General features: G+C 42.0%; 1 protein-coding gene across 4 annotated transcripts in view; it reads right to left on the bottom strand.

The window, feature by feature from the left end:
- LOC116228740 (clathrin heavy chain 1) overlaps positions 1–6457 on the bottom strand; it is a 40715-nt gene extending 34258 nt beyond the window's left edge. For 2 of the 4 annotated variants that reach the window (XM_031592856.2, XM_031592855.2), the window contains exon 1: positions 5514–6457. In XM_031592856.2, the coding sequence (XP_031448716.1) occupies positions 5514–5555 (42 nt within the window). In that variant the 5' untranslated portion in view covers positions 5556–6457. Of the gene's footprint in view, positions 1–5107; positions 5329–5513 lie in introns of those variants that run through there. The other 2 variants (XM_031592854.2, XM_090120772.1) reach the window with 2 other exon arrangements.
- Between the last annotated feature and the right edge of the window lie 6888 nt (positions 6458–13345).

Below are 13345 nucleotides of genomic sequence, written 5' to 3'. Positions count from 1 at the left end.
TTACAGGCTTCTGTATCAGAAAGGTAAAATGTCTCCATATTAAGAAGATTCATGTAATACAAAAGTTTATTACCCAATATACAAGTTGTAGCCAAGTCATCTATGACCCTGAACAAGGAGGATAAGCGATAGTCCCTTAGATTCAGTGTTCCCGATTATATGCTCTAGACTTGAAAACATACACTCACTGAAAATTACACATTCACACCTCAGTGTTGGGCATGAAATCAGTTCACTTACCAAAATATAACCTGTTATGAAAGACTGATAAAGCAAAGCATCACAAGTGACTTAATCACAGGATAGCCAAGCTTGTCTTGATTTAATTAGCCCTAACTCAGTGCAATGGCATAGAAGCACAGCTCTCCAATGCCTCTTCTCAGACACCGTGCTCCAGCTTGACACCCTCTTCATGACAGCCACTTGACACTCACTCTGTACAATGAGAATCTTGAGGTGTTAGTCTAGTTCAAGTTCAGCTTTAAGCCCAAGCTTATCCCCTGCAAAATCTGGTCTCTACTGAAGAGCCATAATACTTAAGGTATCTTCACTAAGAAATAAGTTTTTGCCTCAAATTCTGGCGTAACTTCCAGTTCTAACTGCCATAACATCTACAGAAAGTTTCAGAAATTAACTATACATGGTGCGTGACTATTGCCGCCATCCTCTTATTAGGCTAGTCAGTAAACTTCTTAAGCCAAAAATATTACCACTTCCTAAAGGATGGTCATGTAATTACTGCCTCAGTTAATAATAAAAAAAAAAAGCTTCCTATTTTAGCAATTTGAAAGCACTGAAGATTTACTTCCACCAGTGCAACAGTAAGCATCCATATCAGAGGGCATGTGCTCCATGGAAGCAGTTCAACAAGCATGTTCCTTATGACCACACATAAGAACAGGAGCAGATACTCTTTACAACCATAAGAAAGGAATATTTAGCCAGCATTCTTCTTCACTATCAGGCGGAATTACCCAGATAACACATCTAATATTACTACAGACTAGATTAGATCATTGCCTATCAAACATAATTTTAAGGACGTTCATATACTGATAACCCCTGTAATGATTTAAAAAATTAGCCAGAGATATATTATTTAAATGCCACAGGTAGGATGAAATGTGACTATTCATCTGAAATTTAATAATCTCCCATTCCAGTTTACTGATGCTTGTATACAAGAATTTTAATAAGCATTGGGCTTTTGAGTGCAACTCTTTCTGCAGAAAAACAGTGATCAAGACCGAGCCAGCAAAGACCAACTCAGACATTGGCACAAAGTCTTCAAGCTAAACCCCTTTCTCTAGTGGTAAGTTCTTAAGACTAATCTACTGTCTGCTCAGTACTACCTCCAAATACTTGGGACAAATCATCAGTTAAATGCTGGAGCTCACATAACTTGATGGGGTTCAGAAAATATCCCATTTCAGTTTAGTGCCACTCAGCTCTAATGGAAATACTTTTCAGAGGTTTCAATTAACAGTTGCTTCAATCCCACTACAAAAGAGTAAGGCTTGGACAGGGGCTATGGGTATCTAAATATTAAGCACTACCTCCTAGCAGCTCTGTAAGAACATATCATTTAAAGCATAATACAAACTAAGAACACAGTAGTAGTTTCTCAGAGCATTTATGTAGCTCACGTAGCAATATAATGTTAAACCAACATGCTCAATTAGGAACTGTATATAGCCATTGGACATCCTGTCCCCACTGCCAGCCCTCCTGTTGTTACTCCTCATCTTGGCAGGCAAGGGACATAGAGGAAGTACACATCAGCTGAAACATGCAAGACCACAGGATCACAGTGTTTAGTTATAGCTACAATTACATTTTTGTCTTAAAAAAAAAAAAAAAGAGCCACTCCCTGTACAAATCCATTCCTGCATGTCAATGATGGCGATTAGACCATCTGTTCAAAGAGTCTCTACCACACACAGGGTAATCCCAATCCATTAAGCAAATACGGTCTCCTCAACACTAAATAGCTGAGTCACCATGATATTTAGCTCCACCTTCTGAATACAAGTCCAAGAAGTTATTTACAGCTGGAAACATCCTGAATGCTTTACATTCACATATGTCTAGCCAAAACAAACTTTGGAAATCCATTACAGCTCAGCTCAATCATGTCTATCGGACAATAGACAGTAATCCTTAAGAGGACATCTCAGACTAATCAAAAGAAGAAAGTGGTTTTGTCCATGAAGTGACAGAAGTAAATCTACATCACTTTAAGACCAGACTTAAGCTTCTCAGTACCAAACTAGAATGTATAGAATTCACACATAAAGGACAAATAAGCACAAACAACTAAAAAAAAAGTGTGTGTGTGTGTGTGTTAAGAGTTTGTATTACTCACTCCAGAGAAAGCAGAAACCTGCCTACTGATCATTGTGCCTGTCCATCTACAGGACAAAGAGCCAAGAAATCCAAGACTTTGCATAACTGTTGTTTTCCCTACAGAGCTAGCTGAGATTTTTACCAGTGAGAGCTGAAAAAAAACCCACAACAAAACGTGATGAAATTAAGTTTTTAAGAACAAGCCTATGACTAAGTAAAGTTAATTTCAGATCAAGAACATTTTGTTCACTGAATTCCAGTAATGTAGTCCCAGTCTGTTTGCCAACATGTTTAGTCTTTTATGGCATTCCCATTCATAGAATCATAGAATTGCTCAGGTTGGAAAAGACCTTAAAGATCATCAAGCCCAATGGCAAACCAAACACATGGTAAACTGCAATCCAGTAAATTTATAATTCACTGCTCCAACGGAAGCACTGGAATTAGAGATCCAGTTATACCCTAATAGTACATCCTGGCAGTTCATCATTACAGTAGGGCTGCAGTAATCTATACTTCTGCTACAGATGATCAGCTATTAGCTTATTGCCAACCCTTGTTGTAGGACTTTAACTATGATAGTCTCTGAGGGAAGTAAAATGCAAGTTCTTTGGGGAACTACGAACAGTTCACAGCTAAAAACAGTATCTTAAATGTGTTATGTGGACCTAAACAGTAAGACTTGAGGCAGTATTAAGCTGATCAATATCTGTATCTCTTACAGTAGCTACTGTTTGCTCATAAGTTCATACCAGGGTTGAAGGTACAAGCTGTAACAACTTGTAATTTCACATGCACTGTGACTAGCAGTCATTCCTCCTGCACAGCCTTGGAGGTACAGTTCAGTTAGAAAAATGATCAATATAAAACAAAACAAGCTGCACAAGGAATGTAAGCAGTCTACCTAATACTCCTTCAATTTTATGTGAACCAAGATCACAGGGTTTTTTTCCCCCCCCACACTTGTTTATCCAGATAGAGACTGGGAGAGTTCAGTACTTAGCACCACAACTTGTTTAGCTTCCCCAAAGACCACTTTCTGCATACTTCATTCCACCTTTTAGCCTAGTATAGAGTAGACTTAGTATAAGTGAAATAAGGTTCCATCAGCACCAGGCCGAATTTGAAATTGAGTAGAGTTAACAGCTACTCTAGCTACTTACAGACATACTAATTAAAATATCTACAGATAAGCAGTACAGTTTGAATTAAGATGCAGAACAAATCAATATAGAATCACTGATACACAGCAGTTATAAGAAACTGTTTCTGATTTAACATCATAAAGCAGCGTAGTAGATCCGTCATACTACTCATTTCAAATATGACAATTTAACTGTAGCCAAACCTATTCCTTGGAAGAAATCCGAGAAGAAAAAAAAGGATTAAGCTGGATGATAATGAAGCATTATGAACAGGAGTGAAGGCCTGTTCTTACCACAAGAAAGCTCTCTAGTGGCCAACAACAAGGAGCAAGGAGTTAACACACCTAGAGCAGAGACATACAATGTAAGTTAGAGTTGATAAAACCATACTTCAGATATCCAGCCAGAACAAACACTACCAGCTCCCACACTTCTTCTGATCTTCCTCCCCATTTCACCTGTCATGTAAAGACAGATGCTGAAGTAACACTGAGGAGGCTAATGAATTCCTGTCCCAGTCACTAATCTCAGTTTCCTAGTGTGGAACACTGCTTTGGAGCCACTGCTCTCAGACTGAGGGAGTGGAAGGGGAGCAGGAAGGAGTGAATCCCACAGAACAATCCAGTTCCACACACTAGTGGCATGGTCCTAAGGTTTCCCACGATCCCCTGTTCAGTCTCCTCCAGCACAGGCTCAGTCCTACCAGTAATATCATCACATTTAGGAGCAAAAGCAGGTGGTGGCAAAAAATAGCATGTGACTTCAGTGGGACTCCCTGGGGAAGTTACTAGCCCCTGACTCAAACCAGAAGTACTCTAATGCTCATACGGACAGTTTTGCAAGACAGAACTAGCCCTCAGAAACAGTCATGTAACATGCAAAGGAGGACACTGCACCTATAACATCAAGCATAACATCCACTTATCATCACTGCACAGCCAAAGACAACCAGCAAGATCAGTGACACCTGCTAGCTTTAAGTTGTGAGAACCAAACGCTTCTCCCTAAGGTGAGTCTGACATGAAAAATGCCCTGATCCTTCACTTTCTTACTCAGACAGCTGCCCTGTAGCTACCACGAATTAACTGTATTACAGCAATTGCTGCTATCCTGTAGGGGGGAGGAGGAGTAATTCTTCACTATATTAAACTCTCAGCTTCAGCGAGTAGGCAGGTGTGTGCTCCCACTGGGGCGGAGCAGATATTTCTGGAACTCACTGCCCAATCATTTTTTCCAGCCTTGGTCTCCTCCCAGAATGACCAAGGCAGTTCTCACAGTCACCCGAAACCCCTCCCCAAAAAGGAGCTGCAAGGCCTGCAGCAGTACCAAGTCTCCCAGAGGATGGGTCTACAGTTCATATTTTGAGATGGAAGACTGATTTGACAGAAGGAGGCCGTGCAGAGACAGCAGGATGACTTACCAACTCCACTTCCTGTTCCCTCATTCATTTAGCAAATTCCTTTAATTCCTGCCTTACACTGCATGCTCGCTGGCTGCTGTTCTCCCACCCCGTTTCCAACCTTTCCTTAGCACCGGGTTATGAAGGAACAGAGAAACCGCCTTGGCTGCACGGCATCCATTAGCGATGGACCTCTTCCAGCACCGATGCTACTCACAGGCCATCAGGACAGAACCGTGTCATTTTGAAGAAGGGCTTTCTTTCTTCTCCACATCGTCGTGTTCGGAAGGCAGGCAGAGGCCCCCAGGCCCTCGACCCCCAGCCCGCAGCCACACGGCTCCCCGAAACCCGGAGGCTGACGGTCGCTGCGGTGACGAGCGAAGCCCCGCACACCCCGAGAGCCGACGGCCCCCCAGAAGCGTGGGGAGCCACCCTCCCTTCCCGGAGCGGCCCCGAGTGACGGTGCACAAATCGCGCCGGCGGTGGATGGGGGCGCTGCGCCCCGCGGTCCCGCACCGCGCGCTCCCCCACCCGGACCAGGCCGCGGCCGCCCCTCCCCGAGGCCCTCGGGGAGACAGAAGGGAACTGCCCGCGCCCCGCGTTCCCTCTCCCCTTGAGCTCACCTGAAAGTGCTCCTGGAAGCGGATAGGCAGGATCTGGGCCATGGCTAGGGGAGAACTCTTCGGGGACGGGCGCGAGGAACGAGAGATGGAGATAAGGCGGGTGAGAGGGCACCGCCGCACCCCGCGCACGGCGAAGAGAAGCGCGGGGGGAGAACAGGGGAAGGGGAGGGGGGAGAGCTGGAAACGCAGAGCGACGCAGGCGCGCTATCCTCGCAGAGAACGCGCCCCCCCGCCCTCTTCTGCCTCGCGGGGCCGCTCACTCCGGTGGCGGGATCACTCCGCTCACCACGAGCTCCGCCAGGGTCTTCTCAAATAGTCCCGTTCCGCCGTGCCTCCTCTCACCCCTCGCCTCCCGCCCGCCCCGCAGCCCATCACCGCCGTTCCGTCCCACGTGGCTCCCGCTGAGCAGCGGGGAAACGACTGCGATGACGGGGGGGTTCCTCCGTTTTGGACTGTCAAAGTGCGATATTCTTCCGCAGCGCCCCGTGACTCGGCCCCCTCCCCGGCTCCATACGGCGGAAGCGGGCGGGGGTCTGTCCCGTTGCCTCCTCACCCCGCCGGTGGCGTGGAGGTTCCTCTGCAAGGCCGGGCCGATAACGGTGTTTCTCTGCTCTCCGCGCTATCCGCCGCCGCTGACCAGAAGGGCGAGGGGCTGACGGGAGCTGAAGGACGGCCGCCGGGTGTGTTGTGGAGCCCCCGCCGCTGAGCTTTGAAGTGGAAACACGGATCTTTCCACGAGATGACGTCGTGAATTGGAAAGCTGTTGAGGAACTGAGGAGTGAGGGGTCCGACGCAAGCCGTAAATCAGAGCTTTCTGGTATTTAAAACCTTGATCCCCATCGGCGACCCATCAAATGGGGGATGCCCCACGCAGCCTAAAGGGGAACCCGGAGGGCTGCAGGCGCTGGGGAAGCCCTGAGCAGACGGCACAGGGACAGAGGTGCCGCTGAAGGAAGAATTAGGAAATACTTCTCAGAAGGAGTGGCGATGTGTCGGAACTGGCTGCCCAGGGAGGAGTTAGGGTCACCATCCCTGGAAGGTGCTCGAGAAGCATGGAGGTGTAGCACTTGTTAGATGCAGTTCAGTGTGCGTGGTGTGACAGTTGGACTTGATGACCTTAGAGGTCTTTTCCAACCTCAGTAATTCTGTGGTTCTGTACAGCCAAATCCCTCAGGAAGTCCACTTTTTATGTCCCTTGCTGGTGGTAGGCACCGAGGAAAAATCGAGCCAAGGTGGGGACAAAATGTTTTTTTTTTCTTTATAAGGTCACACAACTGAATTGCCTTCACCTGTGCTCCCAGGGCTGAGCGGGTCCTTTCCCCAGGTGCTCAATCAGTGGTTCAGGCCAGGACTCAACAGTTCCCACACATGCCCACTGGCCAAATCCTGCTAATTACAGCGTCCCATCCTTTCCATGATTAAAAAAAAAAAAAAAAAGGCATCTTACTTTATATATACATTTTTTGCACTCTATTGTCCACTCATATTTTCCTCCTCATTTTTGCCTTCTCCATCCAGTTCTGCATTTAAAGATCTGTTCTTTTAACATCTTGCCAACCTTTGCGATTAGCAAATCTTGTTTGAAGCCTGATCAGCTCTGAAACGTTTGTTGATAGTGTTTGAAATTTTGACACAAATCAAAAATATTTTGCTATATTTTTCTCCGCTTTGCAAATGGCTGGTCTCCCACAGCTAATTAAGTTGACCTCTTTACAGCTAGCTGAGCGTATGAGTGTTTTAGCTGAGTCTTCCAACCTTGTTTACTCCATTTAGTTTGGAATGATTCAACTGAAAAGCACTGCTGGCCTTACGTAAGGCATTTCTCCAACAGTTTGAAGTCTATAAAAAGAAAATATAAAGGGTCTCAGGTCTCTATGTGTATGTTGTGCTAGTGATTAAATAACCCTGATTAAATAACACCTTTCTTGCTTCTTTATAAAAGGCAGAGCCACAGCACTAAGCAGCCAAGAACAGCATAATCTCTAGTTATCCTTTCACAACAAAATGGAAAAGGTCCTAGAAAACATTTGTCTTTTTCTTTCTTTTTTTTTTTTTTTTCCAGAGGTTTGGTTTTCTAGCTCCTCCTATGAATAGCAGCCGATGTTTCTTTTCAGTCTTTGAGAACAGCCCTGAGAAATGCTGCATTACTTGCTCTTACTTAAGTGGAAATACATTATGTGTGTTGTGCATATTCCTAGTCTTCTTTCTACAGAATCAGCCATAGTAGTCTCATGGAAAAGCAAAATGTGTTTCTCTTAAAACATTCTTCTTGAAGTCTTGCTCCACAACATTGGTTGAATTCACAGTTTAACTACAGAAGAGTTCAATTTGCAATTGTTTAGCTACTTTAATTTTTGTAAGTAAACAAACAAACAATTCCCAGCACTAACATGTATCTTAGCCTACAGGAGAGACCGCCCGCTCATTGACAGCAGAGCTTGTGATTGGGGAACAAAGCCTCAAGCAGTAAGGAATCTGCAGGTTGGACCTGCATGTTCTTGTTGCTGATCAAACCGTGCAGCATGACAGCAAAAGCAGGATTTGATGCACATCTGTTTCCAGCCATATGCTGACTGGAGCAGTCTGAGTGACAATACTTTGCCTAACAGGTGAAAGCAAATCTTAGGAATGCTGTGTCAGCAGTCATAGCATGAAGATGTGGCAGAGCAGCAAAGACAGCAGAGCACCTTCAGAAGACCTGATTTAATCTCACTAAGAAAAAATGACATTTCATGCATCTCAAGGTCCTCACTGACTGCTCTGTTTGCTGTAGGACCTGGTTTGGAATTGTACTCTTTGATTTTCAAACGACACTCTCACTCCTCAGACATTTTCCTGCTTGTCTCCTGGAGCCTATCCTCTCTCCTTCCAACAAGCTCCTTGCTACTGGGTCAATAATCATCTCCTCTCATTTTCTCTTATCCAGAATTGACTCCTTGTATGCGTCCTGTAGTCATTCTCCATTGTAGCGTAAAATTCCAGTCCAGCACTGTCCCTTTTCCATTGGAAATCCACTCCTCTTTCCACATCTGTTGTTGTTATAATTGAATGCATAACTCCAGATTGTACCATGCAGTTTGAGGCTCTGGATGCATTCTGTGTTTTTCACCTGTCATTGTGCACATTCCTGGCAGCAGGTTGGTGAAAACAGTAAATACATCATTTTTCAAAAAGTAATCTGAAATATAAAGATTTTGCTGCAGTGCTGTTTAATAGGTGAATATTTCATGCTTAAATTCCTTCTAGTTTATTCTCTGGCAGAAATATGAGTTTTTACACACAGCATTGAAAGGAAATCTTTTATGGTGGATTTACCACTGATATTTTCTTCATAGAGGTCACTTCATGAATTTATAGGTTGGTATGTGAAGTCCCATTTTGTATTCCCTATGCATAGGAAGCTAAGCTGGAGATGATAAATTCTGATGGTATTTTATGTAAAAATGAATAGAAGTGTTGAGGGCTAATAGCAATGAGGCTGGGGGTCTTCAGATTCCCCACTATGAGCTCATGCCACAATGATAATTCACTTGTGACTTGCAAGCAGTGTGTCTGTCTTTCCTCCAGAAAACATTTTCATTTAAAGAAGCCATTTCTGTCTCTCTCTGCATAGAACACTGACATTTATGCTCCTTGTGTCTTAACATCATCACTTGGTTCTTCTCTGTACATTTGCACTCTCCAGGACTTGCAATGCAGGTGCTGAATCACTTGCATGGTAATGTATTGGGCATCTGAAATTGCAGCTTCTTCATCTTAGCCTTGTAAAAACAGAGGTCTACTGGTCAGTGATGCAAAGCAGAAGAAAGGGTGTGAGAATCAACATGTCTTCAAAATCAAGACAGAGGGGTCAGGGCTGCTTGCTATGCAAAACTTTTTTGAAGCTGAATTCCTTTAGAGAATTTTCTCGGGCAATATATCCATGACATGGATAGAGATTATATGTTCTTAGAAAATACAACCGGTGAAAAGAAAGGTGGTAACTAATACAAATCAAATGTGCTTCTATCACTAATTTCACTAGTTCCGGAATGACAGAAACCTAACTGTACTTACAAGTAGACAAAATAGAATCTTAGCCTAAATGGGCTTAGTGGTTGAATGCCATTCGGCAGAATAACTAGTAAGCATGCATAAATAGACTGTTGGAATAAAAGGCTGGAAACGGTCTAAAGAGGTCTTTGGTTATTACCTCTGCCCTACAGCAAGAATTAGCGAGCCAATGTTTTCCAATCACAGATTAATAAAGTGAATTAGGAAATACTGATTATATTGATTGTTAGGGCCTTTTAGCAATTTACTTCAAAATAGATCCTTGACAAGTAAACTTCAGAGTTCATTTTCTTAACATAATTCTATTTTCCAGGAAACAGAATAAAGCCAAGAAAAGCAAAAACCTAATTATATTTTATAGTGGTAAAACATGCAGATGGTAAACAGACTTTTCATTCTCTGTAGGGCCATTACAATATTCTTCCTCTTCAATTAATCCGGGAAAGAAACATTTGCTAAAAACATGAGCTATGAATTCCCCCTCATCCCAAGAAGCAGACAAGTTGTTTATGGCTACGCTTTCACTATGTTTTCCTGTTTCCTCTTCTTCATCATAGCAAGTTTTCAGACCAGTGGCCAAATTCAGCCATGTGATGGAGAGGAATAGACTCAAAGTTAGAAGATTTCTGCAAGTTTCATGAGAATAGGCAGCCAAAGAATGGAGACTTCTAATTAGACAGACTAGCTGGTAAATCTGTGAAAAAAATGAACCCAAATCATGGAAAAATAAAATCTTTGATCAACGCTTGCACCCTTTTGCATTAATTTTATTATTAAGGAAATGCTTTGTTCACTTTATGCCCGAATTCCTGCTTTTGTAGAAACCTGTACGTTTTTCTGCATTAACTTGAGAGACAAATAGGTTCAGAAATCCCCAACCTCTTCCTGAAAACAGCATTATTTTCTCAAGTTCACCCTCTTCAAAAACAGGTTCTTAGTAGACCGTGTAGTGCTATCTCAGGTAACAGAGCACCCATCCACCTTCCTTTTTACTTCTCCTGTTACCTTGTAGGATTACAGAAAGCTGAAGATGAAATCACGAGTTTTCTTACTCTCATCTTTCTCAGTTGAGAACTGTTAGTGGAACAGGTTTCAATAGGAGTTCTCTGCACCTCATAGTTCTTCATGATATATACAACCTAAAAGTAATAGACTGGCTTCTCTGGAACTTTAGTCTTAAGTAACATTTTCAAGACACAAACACAGATGTTTCCCAGAGAGGTTCAGTAGCCATACACATTTGCTATCTTCCAGATTTCTGAGAGAAATAACTGGCAAGACTACCAACATAGAATAGAGTGTAGGATTTACACAGATTTACACAAAGTCATCAGAACAGAATGTCTAAACCACCTTTAAAAATATTCCTACCAGTGCTAACAGAAGCAATATGTAAGCATTTTTTGTCAACTGCCACTAGAATAAATTTAGATGACACAGTGATTAAGACAGTTGTGCCCCTTTATGCCAGTGCTTTCAGTGTAACTGATACTTCTTGTATCGGGCATATTAAGCAAAGGGAAAAAAACTCTTACGCAGAGGCAGCCTTAACAAATAAGAAAGGGAATTTGTAATCCTGTCTTTTTAGCATATAGTTAATCTTCTTAGAGATGCGTATCTTTTAGGAAGATCTGCCCAGATTAAAAAAAAAAAAAAAGTGTTTGGTACTTCCTGCTTTTTCTATACGCCTACAAGATGTCTACAACATATAAAAGCAATATAAATTTCAGCAAAATATACTATGCCATATAGGTATCTTTAGAAAATGAAAAGAGAAAAAAGGAAAGGTGAAAACATACAAAGTACTAGTTGAAACATATATTTAGCATTTTGTTGCCATAATTTGCAGATGTTTGGTGTTCATCATAGAGTAATATGACTGGATAAAGCATTAATTGCAAAAGAATGTGTGCAGGTCCAGATATGCAGTGGCTTTTATTTGTCACCCTCTTTCTGCACAAGAAATACTGCATTCAGGAAGTAAATAAGGGTCAGAGTTCTCCCCCTTCTGTATTGGCTATCTGCAAATCATTTGCTGAAATTCAACGAGAGCTTGGTGTGGACACTGGATCAAGTAAGGTTGCATTATCAGAGCAAATACAAAGCCTTTGTGCATTTCTTTCTATTGTCATTTTATGAAACATAGATGCTAATAATAAGAAGAAACTCTTCTTTTGTTTCTTTGGTTATGCTGGAATGTGAGAGCTAAATAAATGAAAGAACCACAATTTTTGTGTGCCCTCCCAAAGATCTTTAAATATCTACATGCTTCTTACTTAGCCCAGAATCTCACTGAGGTAACATACACTGTGTTGCCCAATGCAAGAAGTATGTTCGGTTAACAGATATTGCCAAGTTTGTGCCTGCAAACAGGAGCTTGGTTTCGTCTTTTCCAACCTGAGAAATTCTATGATTCTGTCTGGATTGTGACTGATCATACTCATTTACAAAGCGAGAGAACAAATTGTTGCTAAAAGACTGGAAATTCTGTTCAACCAATGATATCAAAACAGAGATAGCCAAATATAGGCCATAGGATTAAAACACAAAGCAGACTGAATCCATCTTCATTTGTAATATAAAGTTGAACATTGAACATTCTGGAATGGTCTGTCCCTTTCCTGTCCAACTGCTCTTTTCAAAAACAATGCAGCTGCACTTGCTGGTGATGCTAAGACTCTGGTAAGCGAGCGGTATGGTCCTGCTGTGGTTAGTCAGGGTTCTCTGACTTGTTTGGATCAGTATGTTGTCTCCTCAACTTATTAGTTGCAAAGCAACAAAACAGCATTTCTTATACTGCTTATCTCAGACATCACTTCCTCTCTAGTCTCCTTTTGTAGTTACATACGACATTGTGGTATTATTTTCAGGTGTATTTGGTTTGCACATAGTCCAACCTTCCAGCTCTTGCCTGAATCATATAAATATAGCAGCAGGAAAAAGAAGCCTTTTGTTCTCCCCCTTGTGCAGGAAGGTATGATGAGCATCAACATGGACATGTTCCCAAAGAGCAAGATGTTCCCTGGAAGTCTGCTCACAGACTTCATAATCCATTTGATTTCTGTAGAATACAGTTATTTAAAGCAGCAGAATTTGCTTCAGAGACTTTGTAAAGTAGCAGCTGTTTATGTTGATATTTCTGATGGGAATGGAAAATAGACAATATTGAGCCTATCTCAACATCACCTTTAATTCTTCTTTCCACTAGTTCTACATATTATCCCTTCCAGCTGTTCACACAGAGACTTTTCTTTTACCCAGCAACCTTCCAGTCTTCATATTTCTTTCATACTACTACAGAGGTACTAAAATAGCAGAACAGTTAATGAGAGTCAAAATAAAAATAAATTATATATTTATACTACATGGCCTATGAATAATTGAATAAATAAATCACAGAGCATCTGAGACTGTCATCAGAAGTTCCTTTCCTTAAGAACATTCATTTTAAGTAGTTCTGAACAGGCATGTAAAAGGTTGTAGAGGCTTAAGAAATATTTCCAAATGTTATCAATTCCATAATTTATCACTGATCCATGGAAGGGTAAATTGGAATGAATGGTTCTCTCAAATAGTAAATGAAAATTGTTCTTTCAGTACTTACCTTTTAAATCCTGACATGTGAGACCCAAGGAAGCAGACTACCCCTAGAGATTCATGAAGATCATTAAGTAGTATGTTTACATGTGCCTAACCATAACAGTGAAAGGAAGTTAAACAGTTTTAATGTGATTCTCAACAACACAAAAATACGTCTATATTTAAGTTCATTTCTGAAT

The sequence above is a fragment of the Phasianus colchicus genome, chromosome 18, assembly GCF_987193195.1.
Source record: "Phasianus colchicus chromosome 18, bPhaCol1.hap1.1, whole genome shotgun sequence".
NCBI classification, from domain to species: domain Eukaryota; kingdom Metazoa; phylum Chordata; class Aves; order Galliformes; family Phasianidae; genus Phasianus; species Phasianus colchicus.
This window is presented reverse-complemented; position numbering and strand designations above follow the sequence as displayed.